The 21,976-nt window shown below is 38.6% G+C and overlaps 1 protein-coding gene across 7 annotated transcripts in view; it reads right to left on the bottom strand.

Annotated features, from left to right (window-relative positions):
• Positions 1–6,694: 6,694 nt before the first annotated feature.
• Positions 6,695–21,976, bottom strand: part of MAEL (maelstrom spermatogenic transposon silencer) — an 82,853-nt gene continuing 67,571 nt past the window's right edge. For all 7 annotated transcript variants that reach the window (XM_007480694.3, XM_007480696.3, XM_007480698.2 and 4 more), the window contains 4 exons: positions 14,910–14,972; positions 9,440–9,572; positions 8,725–8,794; positions 6,695–7,287 (listed from right to left, as the gene is read on the bottom strand). In XM_007480694.3, coding sequence (XP_007480756.2) covers positions 7,100–7,287; positions 8,725–8,794; positions 9,440–9,572; positions 14,910–14,972 — 454 coding nt within the window. In that variant the 3' untranslated portion in view covers positions 6,695–7,099. The remainder of the gene's footprint in view (positions 7,288–8,724; positions 8,795–9,439; positions 9,573–14,909; positions 14,973–21,976) is intronic.

Here is a 21,976-nt window from a genome sequence, read left to right as displayed (position 1 = left end):
AGTAAAAAGTAATTTTTAAGCTCCTAAAAACCAGTTTTAATAATTATGAATCTCTTGGGGAAAAAGAAAGTAAAAGACATGGAAATTTTAAAATGTATTACTGCCAAAGCCCATTCTTGCTGTTTGCAGGTTCCCATCAACACTACTCTGGTTCTATAGGATTCCAAAAGCTCTTGTTTATTAGAACTCCTATAGGGCCTTCTGAAGTTTGACAAGGTAACCTATGAACGGCTTCATCCACCTTTGAACTATAATCATTCCTGAATTTACTTTACTTTGAAGAGCTGGAACATTAAATCTTTTCTCCATAGGAAGTCTGCTTAATATGACTTTCATGCTGGAAGGAATCTAGTTGTTCCTTGGGGTTAAAAGCCAACTTGTCATGGAGAAGTCTACAGAGATCATTTGGCATGCATCTTTCTCTCTCTTTTTTTCCCCAACGGAATTTGCAGCTTTCTGCTGGGGTTTTTCAGCATTGATTTTCCAATTGGGATTATGTCCTCCTCAAAGCTTATATAATAAGTTCCATGCAGATTCTCTGCATCCCTGAAAGTAATTCTCTCCATCGTGGCCCAGAAAATTATCCCAAGGGCAAAGATATCTGCTTTAACTGTGTAGCTGCCTTCCCACATACTGGGAGTCATATAGAATAATACCAAGGTCATCACTTGGGAGACTAGGGAAATGGTGGTTACTGACAGAAATAGAGAAATTTGGAAGAGGGAGTATTAGGAGAAAACATGAGTAATAAACCATTACCAAATTACCAGATTTTTTTTTAAAAAAAGTGAATTTATAACAGTTGAAGAATAAAGGAAATGATTAGAAAATACTTGCCCAATTAAATACCAATAAAACTGACAACCTAAATTAAATGGATGACTATTTACAAAAATATAGGACGCCCAGATGAACAAAACAAGAAATAGAGGATTTAATCCAATCTCATGAAAAGAAACTGGAAAGCTATAATTGAGCTCCCAAAGGAAAAAAAAAAAACCCATGAGTCTAGATTGGCTTAGAAATTAATTCAATCAAATATTCAAAGAACCCTTCATCGAAGATTTGAAAAAAAAGAAGGAAAATAAAGGATCCTACCAAATTACTTCTATGACATAAATATGATCTTGATTCTGAAACCAGGAAGAATAAAAACAGAGAAAAGAAACTATAAGCGAGTATCTGTAACAATGTAAACATTTAAAATAAAATACTATCAGGGAGACAAAAAAATAACACAAAGATTATATACTATGGACCAGGCTGGGTTTATAATCAGGAACTTCTTTAGAAGTTGATTCAACATTAGGAGATTGACATAACTACTATACTAATAACAATAAAAATCATATGCTTTTTACCAAGAGATGCAGAAAAACTTACATACAACATCCATTTTTACTTTGAAAACACTAAAAAATAAAGGAATAACCAGTTATTTCCTTAACACAATAAATAGTCTCTATTTAAAACTAAGGTCCAAATTACATGTGATATAGGCTTGTTCAAAAAGTTCAGGGATAAGGCAAAGATGTCCATTATCAACATAGATATTTGATAGAATACTCAAAATGTTAGCTATAGGAATAGAACAAAAAAGATAGAAATTGACGGAGTAAACACAGGAAAAGAAAAAACAAAATAATCATCTTTTTGCAGGATGATTTACCTAGAGAATTCCCAAGATTCAACTAAAAATTAATCACAAGAATCACATTATTTAGATTGCAGAACATAAAATGAGTCCATATAAATTCTTTGGATTACTACATATTACCAACAAAACCTAGAAAAAAATAGAAAAAAAATTCACCAAAAATAACATCAAAATGTATTAATTATTCACAAGTGAATACAAAATGCTCTTTACAGGAATACAAATCTAAGTGAATGGAAAAAATATTAATTGCTCACATGTAGGCACAAGCCAATAAAATAAAATCAATGATATTAAGTTTACTTATTCAGTGTCATACCAAGTAAACTACCAAAGAATTTCTTTATCATGTGAGAAAAAATAATAAACAAAATTCATCAGTGACAAAAGGTCAAGAATTTCAAGGGAAATCCTTTTAAAAAGGTGGGAAGAAACTGGACCTAGCAGTAGCAGACCTCACATCTCTACAACAAAGAAATAAATGTCAAAATGACTTGGGGCTGCTTAAGAAACAGAATCATTAAGTGCCACAGATTAGGTATCAAATATATACTTAGATACAGAAGCACAGTAGTAGTCTTAATGCTTGATAAACATAACACCCCAGGGTATCAGGATAAGAACTTGCTGTTTGACCAAAAAAATGCTGGAAAAACTGGAAAGCAGTCTGGCAGAATATACGTATAGATCAATATCTCACACCACCTACCAAGTTCCAAATGTCTCTCCAAATGTCCACATTTTAGACACAAACTGTGATTTTATAAGCAAATAGAAAAACAAGGGGAAAACTTAACCTTTCAGATTTGATGGGGAAGAGTTCATGAAAAAACAAGGGATGGAGGGTTGCAAAAGATAAAATGGATTTTATTAAATAACTTTTCCTTTCAAAAAAGTGGATAAACAAAATCATTGCAGCTGAATTTAGAAGAGATGGTGGTAACTGAAATATCTTTGTAGCAAATTTCTCTCATAAAGGTCTCACTTCCAGAAACTGATTCAAATGTTCATGTGAGAATAAAAACTAAGAATATGAATAAGCAGTTTTAAAGGATGAAATTCAATGCCAATAGTCCTATTTAAAATGCTCCAAACCATTAATATTGAGAGAAATGCAAATTAAAGGAATTCTGATGTTTTCACCAGCTGGTTGTCAAAAGTGACAAAAAAGTAGAATGATTATTGTTAGAGGAGCTGTGGGAAAGACGTAAATTAATACACTGCTGGGGACCTATGAATCAATCTAGTCATTCTGAAAAGCAATTAAGTACTATAACCCCAAAGCCTTCTCTTTGATAACACTATGAGGCCCATATGCTAAAAAGATCAAAGAAAGAGTCCATATATACAAAAAATACTTATAGCAGTTCCTTTTTGTGGAAAAGAATGAGATCTTAAAGGGGATGCCCTTCCAATGTTAAGCGAGAATTTAATGCTTGTTGATGTAATGTAAATGTAATGCAATATTGTGCTATAAGACAAGATAAAGGTGAGTTTTGAGAAACCTGGGAAGATTTGTAGGAACTGCCAGAATAAACTGAATAGAACCAGGACAATTGATATAGTTACAATATTTTTTTTAATCTTGAAAGATTTAAGAACTCTGATCGGTGTAATAACCAACTGACTCCAGAGTACTCATGGTACCCAAACATCCTCAAAGAGATGGACTCAAGAGTGGAGATTCAAACATTTTTTAGACATTGCCAATGCACAAGTTAGCTTTACTTTATGCATATTTGTTATAAGGATTTTATTTTTATTTTCTGCCAATAGAGGGTGGAAGATGGGAGAGAAAATGGTTTTTTTGAGGACTGAAAATAAAACATTAAAGAAGTTGTCTTGGGTATTTTGAGACATTGAAGTAGGACATGTGATGCCAGAGGGGACTGAAGAGATGTGGCAGGCACCACTGAATAATGGGCCAGTAAGGGAGATGGAGGAAGGCTGGCCACATCATATGTAGAGAAGAGAAACGCTCCTGGGTTTGAGAGCCAAGAACCGGTTGTGGTTATCAAATCCAAACCCCTCTTCTGACAGATGATGAAACAGGCTCCGAGAGGGGATGTCATCTGTTCCTAATCACAACTTGTTCTCAAGAAAACCCAGTCTTTGAAACCAGGTCTTCTGCTTAGACACCGAGGGCTCTTTCCATGAGGACACGCTGTCTCGAGATAAGACTCGCCCCGTATAAATGCTAGCGGTGGTCTGGCAGAAAAAGTCCTGGATGGGAAGCCGGACGGTGACCCGATTATGTGCTTTAGACTCACCGCTTATAAGAGGTGACCTCCCCAAGCAGCAGGTGCCTCATCTGTAAAAGGGGAACAATCATCCTGCTATCGCGTACCTCACCAAGGTCAAGTGAGCAGGTCTCTACTTTCTTTTATGAAATGCTTGTCAGTTTTCTACTGTCAGACAGGGATAAGGTGGAACATGGATGACAGAAAGCTGAATTTGGAATCAGGAGGTCCCGTGTTTGAATCCAGTGATTAGAAATCCCTAACTTTGACTGCCACAAGTCACGTCACCCATTATCCTCAGCTCCCTCACCTGTAAAATGGGGGTAGTAACAGCACCCACCTCATAGGGTTGAGAGGCTTGAGTGATAGAACATGTTAAGCCTTAAAACTCAATAGAAATACAAGCTGTTAGTATGGTACACAGGCTATGCTGACGCGCAACAGACTCGTCATTTCGTTGAAAGAACTTTCTTCCCCAATGCCGTAGATGAGTGCCATATTAAGCGTCAATTACCGCAATCACCCCCACTGACCAGGGAGGCAGGGATAAATCCTGAGGTATCCAAATGGGAAGTGACTCACTTGGGATCAAACCGATACCAAGCATCAAGTCAGGTTAGAACACAGACGTTCTTGGGTTCAAACCCAGCACTGTATCCACGACACAACCGTATTGCATCTACGTATCATAGAATCGTGGGCAAACAAGAAATGTGTGTGTATGACACAGAGTATCCACTAAGATTTTATGTGTGTTCTACTAAATGGTCCAGTTTAATAGAAATTCCTAAAAAATAAGCCAGACACCACAATGTAATTCCAACCTTAATCACAGGAAGTTGGTTTAAAAAAAAAAAGACTACAAGACTCACTTTCATTTTAGCATAAGGTCTTTCATATTTTACTTAAACAATGAACTTGTTTATTCAGAACCATCAAGGAAATAAGGAGCTACACATAAAATAAGCACCAAAATGAGTTTTATTTTGATGGAAATTACATACTGCCCTACCCATTTTGAGCAGAGTAAAACAACATAATTTGACCTATTTGGATGCATCTGGCTTACTGTAACCATCATCAATTATTGTATTTGTGCAGCATGTACTATAATAATTCCCTCAGAGGCTATGGAGAAGGGGGACAATCCCCAGGGTCAGGACAGGGGCTGTCCCCCCTTGATGGTGTCAGTGTACCTACCACTAAGAAAGAGGTTGGAGAGGTGTAAAAAAGGTCAAGGTGAGACTCTATTATTTGCTTATTGGTAAAGAAATTGAAGGCAAGTTGTTTTGAATTAATTATATATAAAAAATATACAGCTCTGAGATATCACTCACGAAGTAAAGAACATTAAGTTTTGGCACAGAACCTTTCCCATGTTTAATTACCTGGAGACTTTTGCTCCTTAACAATAACTTTTAGTACTATAGAGAAGTGCTGGTGATTTTTGAGGCTCTTGTATCTTACTTTATAGATGATATTGTTAATTCTTTGCTGATTCTGAGGTTTCTCATGGTAAACCACCATGTCACCTGCAAATATGGACAATTTTGTCTACTCTTTACTAATATCTATATTTTTTATTTTGCTCTAGTCATTTCTAAAGATATGTCAAATAAGAGTAAGGTGTGTTTTATACTCCTGTTTGTACTAGGAATTCCATTTCAAATCATGCAGCTAACATTAACTTTTAGATAAAACTGATTAGAATATTTTAACCTACAATTTAACTTTAACCTACATTTTAAAAGATGCATTTTCCTGATACTTTAAGAATAGTGTCTTCCCACAGGAACTCTATATTTCACTAAATGGAAATATTAGGAGTGTGTTGAAAGATGCTTTCCCTGGACTTCACACATTAAATGGCTTACATGGTTATACATCAGAAATAGATAGGGTTTTGACAATGGAAATAACACCAAAGATGTATGACCATCCTCTCTGCCGCTGCACCCCAAGGACCACTGGGCCTTTGCAGCTGAAGCTTCCTCTGTGTGTTGCCTCCCTCTCTTGGTAGAGGCCTGTTTTTCTATTAGTATCCCCATCAATGCCCTTAGCTCAGCACTCGCATCCAATCAGAGTTTACTGAATGTTTTTCCGTCATTCGTCCATCATCCTTTGGAGCAGTGAGCAGTAAGGGGATGCTCGGAACAACTGAACATCCAGCACACCTAACTTCTAGCCTCCTGAAGGTCTAACCACTAGGAAATGGCTGCAAGCAGCACTGTCCATAGGCCTTTCCATAAGGCACTGACTACAGACAGGAGGAAGACAATTTCCTCCGTTTTCATGACATTTTGATCCTCAGGAGTGAATTCATGTTACAGGGTCTTTCGGAATTTGGTCTTGAGTATTCCTTTCTGATCAATCCATGTTCCACACCATATAGCAAAGCGTAACTGGAGTTAACACTGTGCAGCCTTGGTTCTCGTCTGAACTAACCGTGCTTCTTACCAGCCCCTTGAGCTGAGGCAGAAACCCCCCAACTGCTGGGCCATGGGCTCAGGAAAAATAAGGTGGGAATATGTGCAGAAAGGATGCTATTTTCAGAAGACAACTTCAAAAGGCATAAAAATCTTAGTTTCTCTATGAACAAAATGTTCCATTCTAATAATAAACCCTTCCTGCAATGCCAAAGTTGCATCTGAAAGCTCTGAATGCTGTGTATTCAGAGCACCAGCATTTCCTCTGCTTCGGACCTTCTATGGATCAGGGCAAAGAGAAGTGGATGCCCAAGAATTTGAGTGATAAGGCTTCGCACATCATAAAGGGCAAAAGGAGAACATGAACACTGTTTTCCCGTCCAGGAGAAGAGATAGGCATCTATTTATTCTAGCAGTACAGGCAAAAGCATGCTTATAAAGTTGCCCCCAAGTCTACCTCCTTTCTTCTTAAACCATTGGGCCTGGCTTGTGTGGGCATTTGTTTTTATAGGCCACTTCAAACTTTAATACTATTCACACTATACATTCAGAAAAACAAAATGCTCTAGTAATAATAATAATAAAACAAACAAAGCTGCCAATTCCTTCCCAAACTACAAACAAGCTTTAATTTATGAACAGGATTTCTTTCCAAATTAAAGTTTCTCCAGTGGGAGGAAAAATCAATGGGAAGATTTGTTTGCTCAAGAGTACTGATTATGGAAGGGGCTTAGGGCCTGCTGCTTCTTGCAGAAACTGAAAAAAAGGTCCCATTTTTAGGATAAGGAGGAGAAAGATTTGCACTCATCCTTTTGGGGCACATAAGGAGAGAGTGGAGTCTCACAATTTGGGAGTTTCTGGAAGTTGCTGGAGGAATTGGATATGCTCTCCAGCAGACGGGTGATGCCTCTTCCCCGAACATTGCTTGTTTTGCCAGTTGTTTTCACCCCAGATGGATAGTCACCTGGGGGATGAAAACATAAAGAAAAGAAATTAAACAGCTCTATTCTCAAACTAGAAAAGGATTTCTCAACTGATTAACTGCCTTTTACCCCCCCCTGTAGCAACTGAAAATGGTGAAGGTGAACTGAGTAGCCTCTGGAGCTGGCCACAAAATGAAAGTGGTCAAAGGAGAAGATTCCCATGTCTCATGGTCTTCTTGAGTTAAATAGCAACTCTAATCTTGGGACATAAAGGTGGTCAAAAACTTTAATTTGCCAGGAACTATTATTTCATGATCAGATTCTGACTGAGGTTTTTTAGTGCTACCTGAAATTCAATGGTTAGGTGATGTGTTGATATTTCTAAGTTCTGGTGAGAAAAAGGTTAAGTTGGTCTCTGAAATAGAAGGTTATCATTATTACATCACAATTGTGGCTGTCAAAGGAAATCAAGGCTCTCAGTGAACTTCCTGTCCAGGTCCTTGTAAAGGTCTTGCCAGCAATCCAACAAATATCTACTAATCCTAGGAATAAAAATGGCTTAAGAAAAGGTTTCAAGGAGGTAGTGGCTGAGCTGAGTTCTGAAGAAAGCTAAAAATTCTAAGAGTCAGGAGAGGAGAATTAATTCCATGAATGGGAGATGGAACAAAGGAATTGAAGGACAGGAGATGGGTGCAGTTTGGCTGAATCGCAGAGTTCATAAAGGGAGAAAAGGGTTATAATTTTAGAAAAGTAGAATAGAGCCCAACCGCGAAGAGCTTTAAATGTCTAACAGTTTATGTTCCTATGCTAGATATAATGACATGGTTAGCCCTGTGTTTTAATAATATTGCGTTGACAGCTGTAGGGAGAATGGCTTCTCAAGAGGAGAGACCAAATGAGAGGCCATATAAGTGGAGAGAAGGGGACAGATGAGAGATGTTGCCAAAAATACTTGTTTATTAACTGTACTTTGTAGGGAGAGGGAGAGTGAAAAGTTGAGGATAATTTATGTTGCAAACCTGTATGAGCCAGGAATGATGGTGATATCCTCAGTAGAAATAGGGAAGTTAGGATCAAGGATGGAGTTTTATGGGGAAGGGAAAGAATAAGATTAGTTCTGTTTGAGACATGTTGCATTTGAGAGGGCTAAGGGACATGTAGCTGGAAATGTCCAACAGGAAACTGGTGTAGTAGGACTGAAGCTCAGGAGAGAGTAGGTCTGGGGGTTCTATATCCAAACTGCCTAGTGTTCTAGAGAAACACAAATTAGACATTTGGGAAAGTGAAAAAAAATTAATATGAATAGACAGTCTCTAATTTACTAAAAAAAAAAAACAACCTTTCCATACTAAGGACATACTGTAGATTCTGAGATAGTCCAATTTATTCAGACTTCTCACAACTTAAGATTTAGCCAACCAGAGGCATACATATAACCTCATCACCAACATTTCCCCTACAAAATGGAGAATACTTACAAGTAGATGTATTGGATCTTTGTTCCTGAAGGGAAGAGTTTGAAAAAGGAGGACTATCAACTCTTAGTTTCTGTAAGACAGAAGAACAAGATCATTGCTTTGTTTTTGGTGAGGGGTGGAAGTAGCTTGAAAATTCTTTTATTAATTACTCAATGACATTCTGTCTATTCATGATAGTACCAGGGTACTGGGCAAAAATCTCTGAAATTCTTCAACATCCTAGATCTTTTTTTTACAGTATCCAACTTTTACCTATAAGCAGCTCATTAGCAAATCTAGCTTGTGTAAATGCTAAAACATTTCAGGTTTCAAACTACTTTCATTTATTGACTTTAAATTCAGTTCACCCTGTATCCCAGCAGGACCCCTCTGCTTAGGCTAGAACTTTGCAATAGTCTCAAGTTCCTCTTCATAGAATGACATGGGCCCTAGATCCTTTCTGAAAAAAGGAAAATTTAACTGGAAGTATGTTTTTATTTCAAAAACTAGATTAAAAGAAGGAGTGAGTGTTGGAAAAGTCTACAAAAAAGATCTATAGACTCTAAAAGGTAAAGTTCTATGACACTGTGAATAAAAATATTTGAGAAGGGAGAGAGTTAGTCAAATTGAATTGGCAGATTCTATCTAGCTAGTACCTTGGAGCAGTCAGCTCTGGAAAGTTAACTGTTTTTCAGACTATTTTGATTCTTCTCTATTAACTCAATAACACATTTACCTGGAAACGCCCTGCATCTAGCACCACCATTTTGGGATTTACACTGTTACTGGCTTCATAATCTTGGAGTGGTACATGAGCTTCTGTGAGTGGAATTCCAAAAAGAGTACCTAAAGAATTACTGATGCAATATCTTTAAGAGAAAAAAATCAGAAATTAGAAAGTCACCATTTATAACATTCTCTAACAAATTTAATTCTCTTTGAAAATATCTGAGATAAAAATAGAAGAAACCTGGGTACAAACACTCTATACTTACAGGAGAAAAGACTTTAAGGAATCCAGAAAAAGGAGACATGTATCCTATGGACTAAAATTACAAGAGGAAAATTGGCCCAAGATGGGGGAAATACAAAAGCACCAAGTTGTGACAACAAAAAATACAAAGGATTCTGATGATGAAGAGAAAGAAACCACCTAGAGGCAATGGGAACTCTCTGACTTAGTCTTTTAAAAGACACCATAAATATAGGAAGAGAAGTAACAGGTTAAATACAAAAAAAAAAAAAAAGAATGGAATGGTCCTGTTAAGAACACTAAAGTCAGAACTAGCTGAGGATTTGCAAATGTAGAGCTCAGGAAGGAACAGGATCACTACCAGGGTGGAGAGGAAAATGAATAAAAACAAGACAGTAAGGCAGAATTTTCTTTTTTTTTTAATAAGGAAAATCTTCAAACTGGAAAGGTTAGTTCAAAAATAATCAGCAGGGAATTGAAACCCAATAAAAGATGAGCTTAGAGAGCCACTTAGCTGCCATCAATGAGTCCAGGTCACTAAACCTACATAAATCACACCAAGATGCCAGGAAAAAAAATACAAAAACAAAATTGATAGATATATTTGATAAGCGATAAGCTACAATCTACCAACCTTTGGAAATGTAAGTCAAACAGAAGAATTGTTATAGAATGACCCTTATTTTGGGGTCATTCCATAACAATTTTTGAAAAACTTTTGATTTGACCCTGATTTTTGAAAAATGAATGGATTCTCCAAAAATATAAACTAATGAAATTAACTTTGATTCCTGAAAATCCTAGGATGTTCGAAAGAGCATGGACTTTGGAGTCCAAATCTTGCCATTTGATGAATTACCTGTGACCTTGGTCAAACCTTTTAATCTCCATGGACCTTAGTTTCTTCATCTTTAGAAAAAACAAAATCCACTATTTGACAAAAACTGCTGGGAAAATTGGAAGACAGTATGGAAGAGATTGGGCTTGGATCAACATCACACACTCAACACCAAGATAAACTCAGAATGGGTGAATGACTTGAATATAAAGAAGGAAACTATAAATCAATTAGGTGAACACAGAACAGTATACTTGTCAGATCTTTGGGAAAGGAAAGATTTTACGACCAAGAAAGAATTAGAAAAAATTACAAAATGTAAAATAAATAATTTTGATTACATTAAATTAAAAAGGTTTTGTACACACAAAACCAATGCAACCAAAATTAGAAAGAAAGCAACAACTGGGAAAAAACTTCATAACAAAAACCTTTGACAAAGGTCTAATTACTCAAATTTACAAAGAGCTAAATCAATTGGACAAAAATATCAAGCCATTCCCCAATTGATAAATGGGCAAGGGACATGAATAAGCAATTTTCAGATAAAGAAATCAAATCTATTAATAAGCACATGGAAAAGTGTTCTAAATCTCTTATAATCAGAGAAATGCAAATCAAAACAACTCTGAGGTACCACTTCACACCTAGTAGATTGGCTAACATGACAGCAAAGGAAAGTAATTAATATTGGATGAGATGTGGCAAAGTTGGAACATTAATGTATTGCTGGTGGAGTTGTGAATTTATTCAACCATTCTGGAGGGCAATTTGAAACTATGCCCAAAGGGTGCTAAAAGACTGTCTGTCCTTTGATCCAGCCATAGCCCTGCTGGGTTTGTACCCCAAAGAGATAATAAGGAAAAAGACTTGTATGAGACTATTCATAGCTGCGCTCTTTGTGGTGGCAAAAAAATTGAAAAATGAGGGGATGCCCATCAATTGGGGAATGGCTGAACAAACTGTGGTATATGTTGGTGATGGAATACTATTGTGCTCAAAGGAATAATAAAGTGGAGGAATTCCATGGAGACTGGAACAACCTCCAGGAAGTGATGCAGAGCGAGAGGAGCAGAACCAGAAGATCATTGTACACAGAGACTGATACACTGTGGTACAATCGAAGGTGATGGACTTCTCCATTAGTGGCAATGCAGTGATCCTGAACAACTTGGAGGAATCTATGAGAAAAACCACTGTCCACATCCAGAGGAAACACTGTGGGAGTAGAAACACCGAAGAAAAACAACTGCCTGATCACATGGTTCAATGGGGATATGATTGAAGATATAGACTCTAAATGATCACCCTAATGCAAACATCAATAATATGGAAATATGGGGGGCAGCTGGGTGGCTCAGTGGATTGAGAGCCAGGCCTAGAGACTGGGTTCAAATCTGGCCTCAGACACTTCCCAGCTGTGTGACCCTGGGCAAGTCACTTGTCCCCCACTGCCTAGCCCTTACCACTCTTCTGCCTTGGAGCCAATATACAATACTGACTCCAAGACAGAAGGTGAGGGTTTTAAAAAAATAATAATATGGAAATATATTTTGAGCAAGGACACATGTAAAACCCAGTGGAATTGAGCGTTGGCTACAAGAGGGGGTGGGGACAGGGGAGGGAAAGAATATGATTCTTGTAACCAAGGAAAAATGTTCTAAATTGACATTAAATAAAATTTTCAAAAAAAAAAAAAGAGGTTGGACTAGCTAGCCTTGAATTCTAAAGTCTTTTCTAACCTCTCCAGAGGTTCTTTCTAACTCTAAATCCATGACACTTGTGACCTTTTTCATAGCCTCCACTTTCCTAAGACAGAAAAGAGTTTCTTCAAGAACTAGTCATGTCAGACCAATCCGATTTCATTTTTTGAGGTTATCAGACTGATACACCAGAGGAATACAATAAACATAGTGGCACAATCTCTTACAAAATATTCATTAGGAAAGAATGACAAGTTAGAATATGTCTCAAGAAGATTAATGACATGACTAAGGACTATAGAAAAAAGGCTCAGGAGAGAGAAGGCAAACAATCAGCCTCTGTTAAGAGCTTATAACGTCCTTGATTTTAGGGAGCTCCCATTCTAACGGTAAGCCAATGTGCATATAACTATGAACACATAAGAGATACAGAGAGCTAAGGGGATGTAATTTCAGAAGATTCCAGGTTAAGGGTTAAACAGTGTCATGGGTAAAAAGCTCAGTAAGCAAGTCAGTATGGCTTGACTGAAGTATGAGAAAATTGGAGAGGTAAAGAAGGCAGATAGTGAAAGGCCTTAAACGTCAAAGAAAATATTTCCCATTTTATCTTAGAGGTAACAAGAAGTCAAAGGAGTTAATTGAGAAGGAACGTGACATGCTCAGACCTGGATAGATTGGGATGGGGAGAGATTTGAGACCGGAACTCCCCAGAAAGCTACTACCACAGTCTAGGTGATGGGGATCCACACCATGGTAGAAGACAAGAATAGATGTGACTAAGGGTTTGTAGGGAGGTTTGCCTGGCAAGAAAAAGAGCTACTTCTCATTTAGAGGCTGGGGTGAAAGAAGGAAAGCTGTCTGAATAATGTGAGCTGAGAAAGGGAGAAGAGGCTCAATTGTTTTAGTGAAATATGACTAGAGATCTTCAGCAGAGAATGAGGCAATGGAACAGTGAGAAGTGTTATGCAGCCTTCAAATATCATTATGTTAAATAGGAATTAGGCTAATTTTTGTTAATCCCATAGAACATAAAGCATGTACAGTGTTAAAATCAGAAAGATTTTAGCTCAATATATAGATAATATACAATAAATTCCTAATAAATTAAGGCTGCCTTTCAGAAACCCATCACTGAGATCGTCCACAAAAAAAAAAGAAAGAAAAAAGAAAAAAGAAAAAAGTTGGACAAACACCTGTTGGGATGAAACAGAGAAGATTCCTCTAGGGTAGGACTTTGGTAACTATGAAGTGATTTCCAACTTATGTTATAATTATTCTCTTCATCATAAAGAAGTGTCTGTTTTATGCTGGACTCTATTAAAAGAGAAGAATTTGACAGGCTGCCTGTTTTAGACCAGGTTTCTCTGTCTCAATTAGGCTAGATGCACAGAGGCCATTCAGGGGCCCAATCTACCACTGACCCAAAAGCTTTGACTTGCTTCCTCTTCACCTGAGGCTGTCTTGATCCTCTTTAGTTAGCCTGTTGGCCCCAGTGTCCAGGGGTTCATTACTTAAGTGTGGACACCAAATGCCTCCATCACTGAAGCCCAGAACTCAAGAGATCTACCAGCCTCAACCTTCCTGGCAGCAGGGATTGCAGGCATGTACCTTCATGCCTGGCTGAATATTCCTACTAAAGGTAAATGTTTAGTAATTTCTAGTAGAGAATAGTATCAAAAAGCAGTATCAGAGGGCAGGGATCTTATTAAGAAATCTGAATGTTTATCTATCAACATTTTACACATGTTGGACTGTTAGAATAAACTCCAAGGTGATGTCTAAATTCTTCTGTAATGCTGGTCTTTTATTGCCTGTAGCAATGTGAAGACAGCCACCTGGGGCTTAGACACCACTGTGTTACATACACAAAGATCTGCAACAGTGGGGGTGGGTTAGCCTTTACAATGAAAAGCTGATTCAGGTGTAACATGTAAGGACGGTTTAAAATGATTGTCAGGTAACTTAAATTTTTAAAAAATTTTCCAGGAATAAAATATTTAATAAGTTGATAAAACAGCATAACATGTAAAGACCTACCCTGGGATTTGAAGCAAAATTTATGGAGACTTCTTGGGTCAACAGCTCAGTAAGCAGACAAGTAGGGCAAGGCAAAGAAGGTGGATGCTGCTCACAGGCAGGAGCATCATCAAAACTACCCAACAAGGAGGAGGACAAGCTCATGAGGTTCAACACACCCTGGTGATCCCAATAAACTGCTGACAGAAGGTCTCAAAGTTCCCTCAAAAAGCTACAAGAAAATGCTTTCCATCCTTCAAGATGACACAAGGCACCACATGACCTCTATCTGCAAAGGAACCTGTTCACATCAAATTACCTAGAAATTTGAGGACAGATTTGTAAAATAACTTAAAAATTCCCCAAATAGCCTTTTCAAACAAGATCTTGACTCTCTTAGTCCTCCCACACCAAACAAGCTGTAGTAAACTGCAGGCTTTCCAGCACATTTGGCAGGGAGGCCAGGGCCTGGGGAAGGCAAGGGAAAGGTCTGAAGAAAAGGGAATGAAAGTAGCCAATGAGCAGCTGAAGCAAAATGCAGCCCTCGGGGCTGGTGAAGGGCCAGGGGAAGGCTGAATAACTCACCTAGAACACTAGTAAGAGGCAGCCCAAGAAATGACCTAAAACTCAGTATACAAGCTCTCCCAGAACAACCCCTCCCCAACCCTGTACTTACGCAATCTTCTTGCAGACGGCCAATGCACAAAACAGAATATCGTTTTTTTCATGCCACTTGCACCTGTATGAGAAAAGGAAGTTTTAAGTCCACTTGTCCAACAGCAGTATTTCTCTTATACAGTCTATTTACAATGCTTCTTATTGGTGTCTAACTGAAAAAGAAATGCTTTTGCTACCTATATAAAATCATGGAGGTCTTTCCATTTTTAACAAAATACAGAATTTCTTAAATCAAACCATCTTCCTTCTCTGCCTATGTGCAAGTCTATGTTGCTATGAGAACACTATAATGAGTTCAGTTTAGAACAGCTGAGTTTAAGCTGTCCTCAGAATATCCAGTTGGAGATGTCTACAGGCAGCAGGAAATTCAAGTCTGGAGGTCAGCAGACGTTTAGTTAGGGCTGGTTAAGTAGATTTGGAAATCATCAGCATAGGGGCAAATTAAATCCCTGGGTGCTGATGGGACCACCATGTGAATTAGTATACAAGGAAGTGAAGAGGGCCCAAACAGCCCTGCTTATGGTTAGCAGGTGTGACTGGGAAGATCCCAGAAGATTGGTCACACAGGAAAGAGCAGGATTTCAGTGGGAAGGTGGAGGGTGATCTACGCTACAAAAGACCTGACAGTCATTACTAACTGTAAGGATTATTGACTAGGTGTAAAGCTCTCAGTCTAACTCCCCTGTCATTCCTGATAGATAATACTGCTTCTTCAATATAATTTTATACAAAGATCTATATCATTGACCACACATAAAGCCTGGTAAAAAGCAGAGTCCTGATGTGTAATCCTTTCCATAGATGTGGAGCCGATATGGCACAGGACCCACCTCTTCTGTGTAGACTCAGACATCTCAAAGGAGATTAGTAAGTTAAAAAATGAACCCTTCTGGAGTGAGAGATATTGAGTCCCAAGACTGGCAGGAATCTCCTTATCAGCCTGATTTCATATAACCTTTCCCTCTCTAGACAAACAGGATTCCATACTTTTCCTGGTCTCTAACCTCCCCCCAGGAGGGCTGCCCCTGCCCAACAATTCTTCCTAAACATCCTCCTTGTCATCCCTCCAAGGAATTCTCCCATGGCCTCTCCACTCTCCCCTGAGACTGTTTAACTTCTTATGAACTTGGCATCTTCTAACTTGTGTCTGTTATTTACATACAGGCCATATTGCCACTATTAAACTACCAACTCTCTGACACTTGTACACACAGTAACCATTGACATGTTTGTTGTACTGAATCCTAGGCAAATGTAGACTTTATGAAAACAAGCGTATCCCAAAGAAATTTCACTTCCTACCTTTTTATCCTGAAATGAATCCTTATGCTAAAAGCAAATCTTGCTTTCAATAACTTCCCATAAAGCTGCACATTCTTTTAAGACTTGGGAGGAGGAACTCACTGCTATCTGTGTCTCTATTAACTAGTTCTCATTTTTTACTTGAAACATGAAATTCCACAATATAGGGTAATTAAAAACACTTTTAGAAAACAGACTTGTAATGAAAATCAGTTTATAACATCAAGTTCCAAATTTAAAATTAATTCCAAAATTAAAACTGGCTTGAGTTAAACCAAATGACTATTAATTGCCACTGTGTGCAGGGTACTGTTAGGAGAATGCACAGATGAAGAAGACTCCTTACACCTGGGCCTTTCCCTAGAGAAGCCTCTGTTTCAAGGGGAAGGCCATGTATTTCCTGGGAGCTTGCATCAATGGATCTATGTTCTCACCGATGTGGTTTCAGGTCACATCATGGGCCTTTTTATCCTATGTGTTGTCAATGTCCCACTCTCAGGGGGGTCCACCTGTGTTGGGGGGCCTTCAAGACAGAATACCAACAGTCATTCAGTGTTCTCCCTAAGTGACTGGATAACTTTTTCTAAACACCGCTCTAGCTGTCAATGTCTTTTAGGCCAGTTCTCCTGTGCAATTCCTTACTGTTGGCATGCTGTGACCTGTTCACACATACCATGCATATGGTACTATTGCATTTTGTGCAATCTGACACTCTTGCTTCTTGGCAGATGTCAGGGACCTGAAATTTGCAGCTGTACAGTCTCACGAGAACACTTCTATATGGGCCAGTCTTAAGGAGAATCTCAGGCTCATTAAAAGCACAATGCAATTTTCCAAATGCAAACTAGTCTTGTTTAATCTTGGGCCCAGATCATTGTTCAGTAGCAGTGTCTATCTAGGGCCTAGATTCTGGGCTATATATCCTAATGGACACTCTGGGTTGACCACCCAACTAAATATCACTGTTTGGGATTTTTTATCTACTGAAATTTTTCCCAGGTGGAAAAGTTGAACTCTTTTCTCTTCAGTAATTCTGTTTTATTTCATTCTCTCTGAGAAGGCAAGAATTAAAATACATATATAGTCATGGAAAACAAATTCCTGCATTAACCAAGGCCCAAAATAGAAAATCATGTTTTCCAACATGTTTTTGCTATGCTCCCATGTTCTTACTTTGCATTGAAATCATGCAGGATAAAGTACATCATCATTTAAATTGGAATCCGTAATTGAATTCCTTGTGAATTTTTTTTTACCTCATCATCTGTAATTGTCAAAGGTAAATAAGCTAGAATTATCCTCATGGTGAATTTTCAGCAAATACTTAACATGAATACTACAACATAAGATGACCCAGCACCCCTAAAAACATTGTTTCTTGTTGTATATCTGACAGTGATAAAACCAGCTCCATGAAGTCCTTTGTCTTTCCAGAGAGCCTGTGAACCATCCTTCACATTCAGTTTGTCTTCCAGTTTATAGCAAAAACGCCAAGTTGATAAGATTTGGTTCCTCCGAAGTATCCCTAACCACTAACAATGGCAAGGCTCTCACACTGTAGCATCCCAAGCATATTCACATCTATGAATCATAAATGACTGTATGGCTACTGTACCTCCAAGCACAAGGTTTTACCAATGAGGCTTGTGAATGTAACCTTGAAATGGCCATGCGGCTCTTGCCTAGGGCAAGCTCATTAACAAGATCGGAGCCTCCTTTGCCAGGAAACTGAGAAAGCCGGGTTTGTAATCTACACGCCCAAAACCCCACCATCCAATCCTTATTGTCCATGCTTTGTAAGTGGTTACTAGGTGTTTGAGAATACTTCCCTAATCAGAGGAAGGCAATAAATACAGAGGCGTCGACCATGAATATCTCTCTTGGATCTTCAATCTTCTCTAGCAATGACTCTGTCTCTCTTCCTCTCTAGACCTTCTCCTTCCCCGAGGCTGTAACCATCTCGGCCTGCATTCCTTGTCTTAATCTCCTCATCCACCTCCTGTTCCTTTCTACTCATACTTTCCTATCAAAGGGAGTATCATAGGGATTGCCTGCCCTATCCAACCACTGACTTGTCCCTGTCTTTCATTCTCCACCCTGGTTCTCGGTTCCTACCTCTCCTCGGGTCCCATCACAAAGGTGAGCCCCTTCCCTTGTGGGACCCTGCTGGTCAGGGATATCCTTAGGGACACCCCCACACGCACTCAAGTGTCCACAGTTAATGTTTGAAATCTGTAAAATTGTCCACACTCTTTGCACCCCACTTCTTGTTCTGACATGACTCCCAAAGAAGAGAGAGGGGCCCGGCCAAGGATTATGTTTCATTTTTCTTTGTTGTGCAAACTCCTCTATTTCGTATCCTCTGCTGTATTATCATGGCTTGGAGGCAATCTTGGGTTTCTAGAGCCCAATGTTGAATGCTAACTGATCTGTGCCAAGTCCAACTGTAAGGAAAGGTGTGTAGACACTGGCATGTCTCATTCTGCTTTTGAGGGAAAGTCCAAGTTTGGAGACTCATGTCTACCTGGGGATGAATTCTTTGGTCACAGAAACCAATGACACACATATGGAAATCAGCACAATTTGCAGCCTATTATGTTACGATGCATAGGAGCTAAGATCTGATGAGGAACAGTTTACTTCTGGCAGGAATGATCAGGGGAAACTCCAAGGGGAGGCACTTGAAGCTGGACCTTAGAGGACCGAGATGATTTTGGCAGGCAGAAGGAGAGACTAAGGTATTGCAAATGGAGTACATGTTCAGATACTGATGAGTGAGTGGCCCAGTCTGGTTTATGGGAGTGAGAAAGCTGGAGAAGCCTAATGTGAGAGGTGCTCAATGTGAGGCCAGGTGGCACTTCCTAAATGGACAATGGGGAGTCATCACTGAAGTTTAAGCAGGAAAGTAACATCATCAGAAACATACTGAGGAAGAACATCCTGGCAGCTGTGAATGAGACAGATTAGGGAATCAAGACCAGACTTGGGGAGATGCTCAGAGGCTGGCAGCACTGGATGACAGCTGGAAGAGGTAGAACTCAGAAGGTACCTGATTGGTCTTGGGGAAGGAGAGTTAAAGATGAAGACTGATCACCATCATTCCCAAAAATAAAGACTTGGGGATGAAGTAAAATTTAAGACTTATAAATTCAAATTCTGTGATGTCAAAAACCAGTGCAGGAGGGTGATCAGATATCTAGTCAAACCTCCAACCAATGGAGACCTACCTACCCCCCCCCCAAAAAAAACCAACTAGTGTACCAAACTAAGAATGAAAGATCTTCTCAAAGGAAAAATCTATCAGATTTGTAATGCTTCCAAAGAATCCTTACCCCTCTTAGCATTTCATTTGCAACCTACAAATCTAAAGGAATTATAATGGATCGCAGTTCAGAATGTAGAACTCCTAACTCCACAGTCATTAAATATCCAGGTCACAATTGCATTTCTGGGGGTAAATTACAACTAATCCTATCACCTTAGAAATCTTTCAATGTTTAATCCTTTGAGTCTTAACTGTCATACCATCTTTTTAAAGTATTTTTTAACTTTGTGGAAAAGTTGTATATGCTCCACTGCTTCCACTTCCTTACTCTCTCAACTCCTTGCCATCATGCTTTCACCACACCATCTTGGGTTGCCAAAATGGCCTCTAACTTGGCAAATCCAAAAAGCCCTATCTCAAAGTTCATCTGTTTAACTTCTCCACATGTCAACATCATTTCCAACCATTTTCTAACTCGGCTTTTGAAAACCAAATCTCCTGGTATTCTAACTCCTCTTCTTGTTTTGGCCTTTATAAGTGAGAGTGTTCAATCTCACTTGGCCCAAGAGCTCCATCACTTCTGTGCAGCTGACTCCTTATCTCTAGTGCTCACTTCTGAGTTCTAGACTTTTGTGCCCAATTGCATAATCCCTCACTTGTTTCCCCTTAATCTACTCTTCTAATTTAATGATTTTTCCCTTATCTAGGCTCACATATTCATAATCTTGGGTCATTTTTGCTTCTCTTACTTCTTATCCACCTTAAATGCAACCTAGAAATTGTATCCCTGCAATGTCTCTTGTATTCACCCCTAACTCAGTAGTCCCTCTCCCAAAGCCTGCTAGATTATTTAAAATACCCTAAGAAATTTCCTGCCTAATCACTTCCCCTTCCAATACTTTCTTCATTCTACTGCCAAAAAAGTTTCTTCTGCTTCTAGTCACAGCACTACTTCAAGGTCTTTCAAGTGGCCTTCTGCTGCTTCCCACTTTGTAGAGTTTGAATCCCTTTGCTTGGAACTCAGGGCTCTCTACAACTCAGAACCATCTTTCTGGTCTTATCTCACTTTATTGTTCTTTATTGTCCAGGCAAACTGGACAACACTGACCCCACCAATCCATAACCCTCCTCTCTCTAAACCTTCACTCACAAGCTGTACACTAATACACATTCCCTCTCTACCTAATGTAGATGCCTACCGAACCGATTCCTTACAGTTCAATTCAAATGCTTCCAGGAAGCCTCCTCTGAACTCTCTCAGGGAATGACCTTTTCCCTCAAATCTCATATTAACACTGGTTTAAGGGGGGAAAAAATACAACTCTCTAATCCTAATCCCTTGATAACAAATTCTTTAAAATCTGGGACTGCATCTTGTCCAAAATCAGTATCTTCCCCAGAGCACACTGTTCGGTATACAACTAGCACTTAAGAAATGTAACTTTAAAATGAAAATCTACACCTAAAAATGACATTCTAGTGCAACTTTTGTATATAAGATTCCAACTTCACAATTAATACTAGAACTTGAATGTATTAGTATTTGCTAATTCCCTCTCTAGCATGATTTTGCAGGAGCCATCCCAGGTTCCCATAGCACCCTAAGGTAACATACTAGGGAAAAGAGCATTTTATCTTTTCTTGTAAAGAAACCATAAAGTTCAACTATTTCCTATCTTCTATCTGAAGTCATTGTCAAGTCAAATATCAGAAAGAGAGTCATTTGGGAAGGAAGGAAACAGGAAGTTTAAAATCTGGGATCAGATTTGCATATCAGGGTATAAAGCTTTGCTCCATACCTGAGAAAGATTAGAACACTCAGATGATAAAACAGGCTCTATCAAGTATCTAAAATACAATCAAATAGTAGAGATCAACCTTTTTCTGCTTGTTAGAACAGAAGTTCCTCGAAAATAAGGATTTTCACACATTCTTTGTCTGAATCCCCATCATCTAGCAGTGACAGGGCATGCAGAAAGTGCTCAATAAATATTCATTTATATATTGAGTCTAAAAAAGCAGAACTAGAAGTAAAAATTGAAAAAAGATCAATTCATATTAAATGTAAAGAAATCCTAACGATTATAGCTATTCCCAAGGTAGAATGAGCCGTCGCCCCAGGATATAATGAGTTCTTCCCTTTTACAGAAGGGTCTCAAGCAAAGGCCAGATTAGGCCACTTGGCAGGTATGGGACAGAAAGAATCCTTATTCAGGTATGGATTGTATTCTGAGATCCCATCTAATTCAAATTCTATGATTATAAGGAAATTGAGAAGATAAACTCTGTGCCTTGCTACCCTACCCGACATTCCTACTTTTTTCTCTCACACCATTGCTAGCTACTCTGATGGACAAACTTGGGGAACCTCTACTGAGAAATGTACTAAAGTTTGAGCTCATTCTAGAGACTCCAGGATCACAATGAAAAGTTTAATTGTTAATAAAGTGACCTAGTTCCAGGGCAACCATGGCAAGAAGCAATGAGAAGAGAGACAG

This window comes from Monodelphis domestica, chromosome 2 (assembly GCF_027887165.1).
Source record: "Monodelphis domestica isolate mMonDom1 chromosome 2, mMonDom1.pri, whole genome shotgun sequence".
NCBI classification, from domain to species: domain Eukaryota; kingdom Metazoa; phylum Chordata; class Mammalia; order Didelphimorphia; family Didelphidae; genus Monodelphis; species Monodelphis domestica.
The sequence above is the reverse complement of the archived record's forward strand: the minus strand, read 5'-3'. Positions and strand labels throughout refer to the sequence as shown.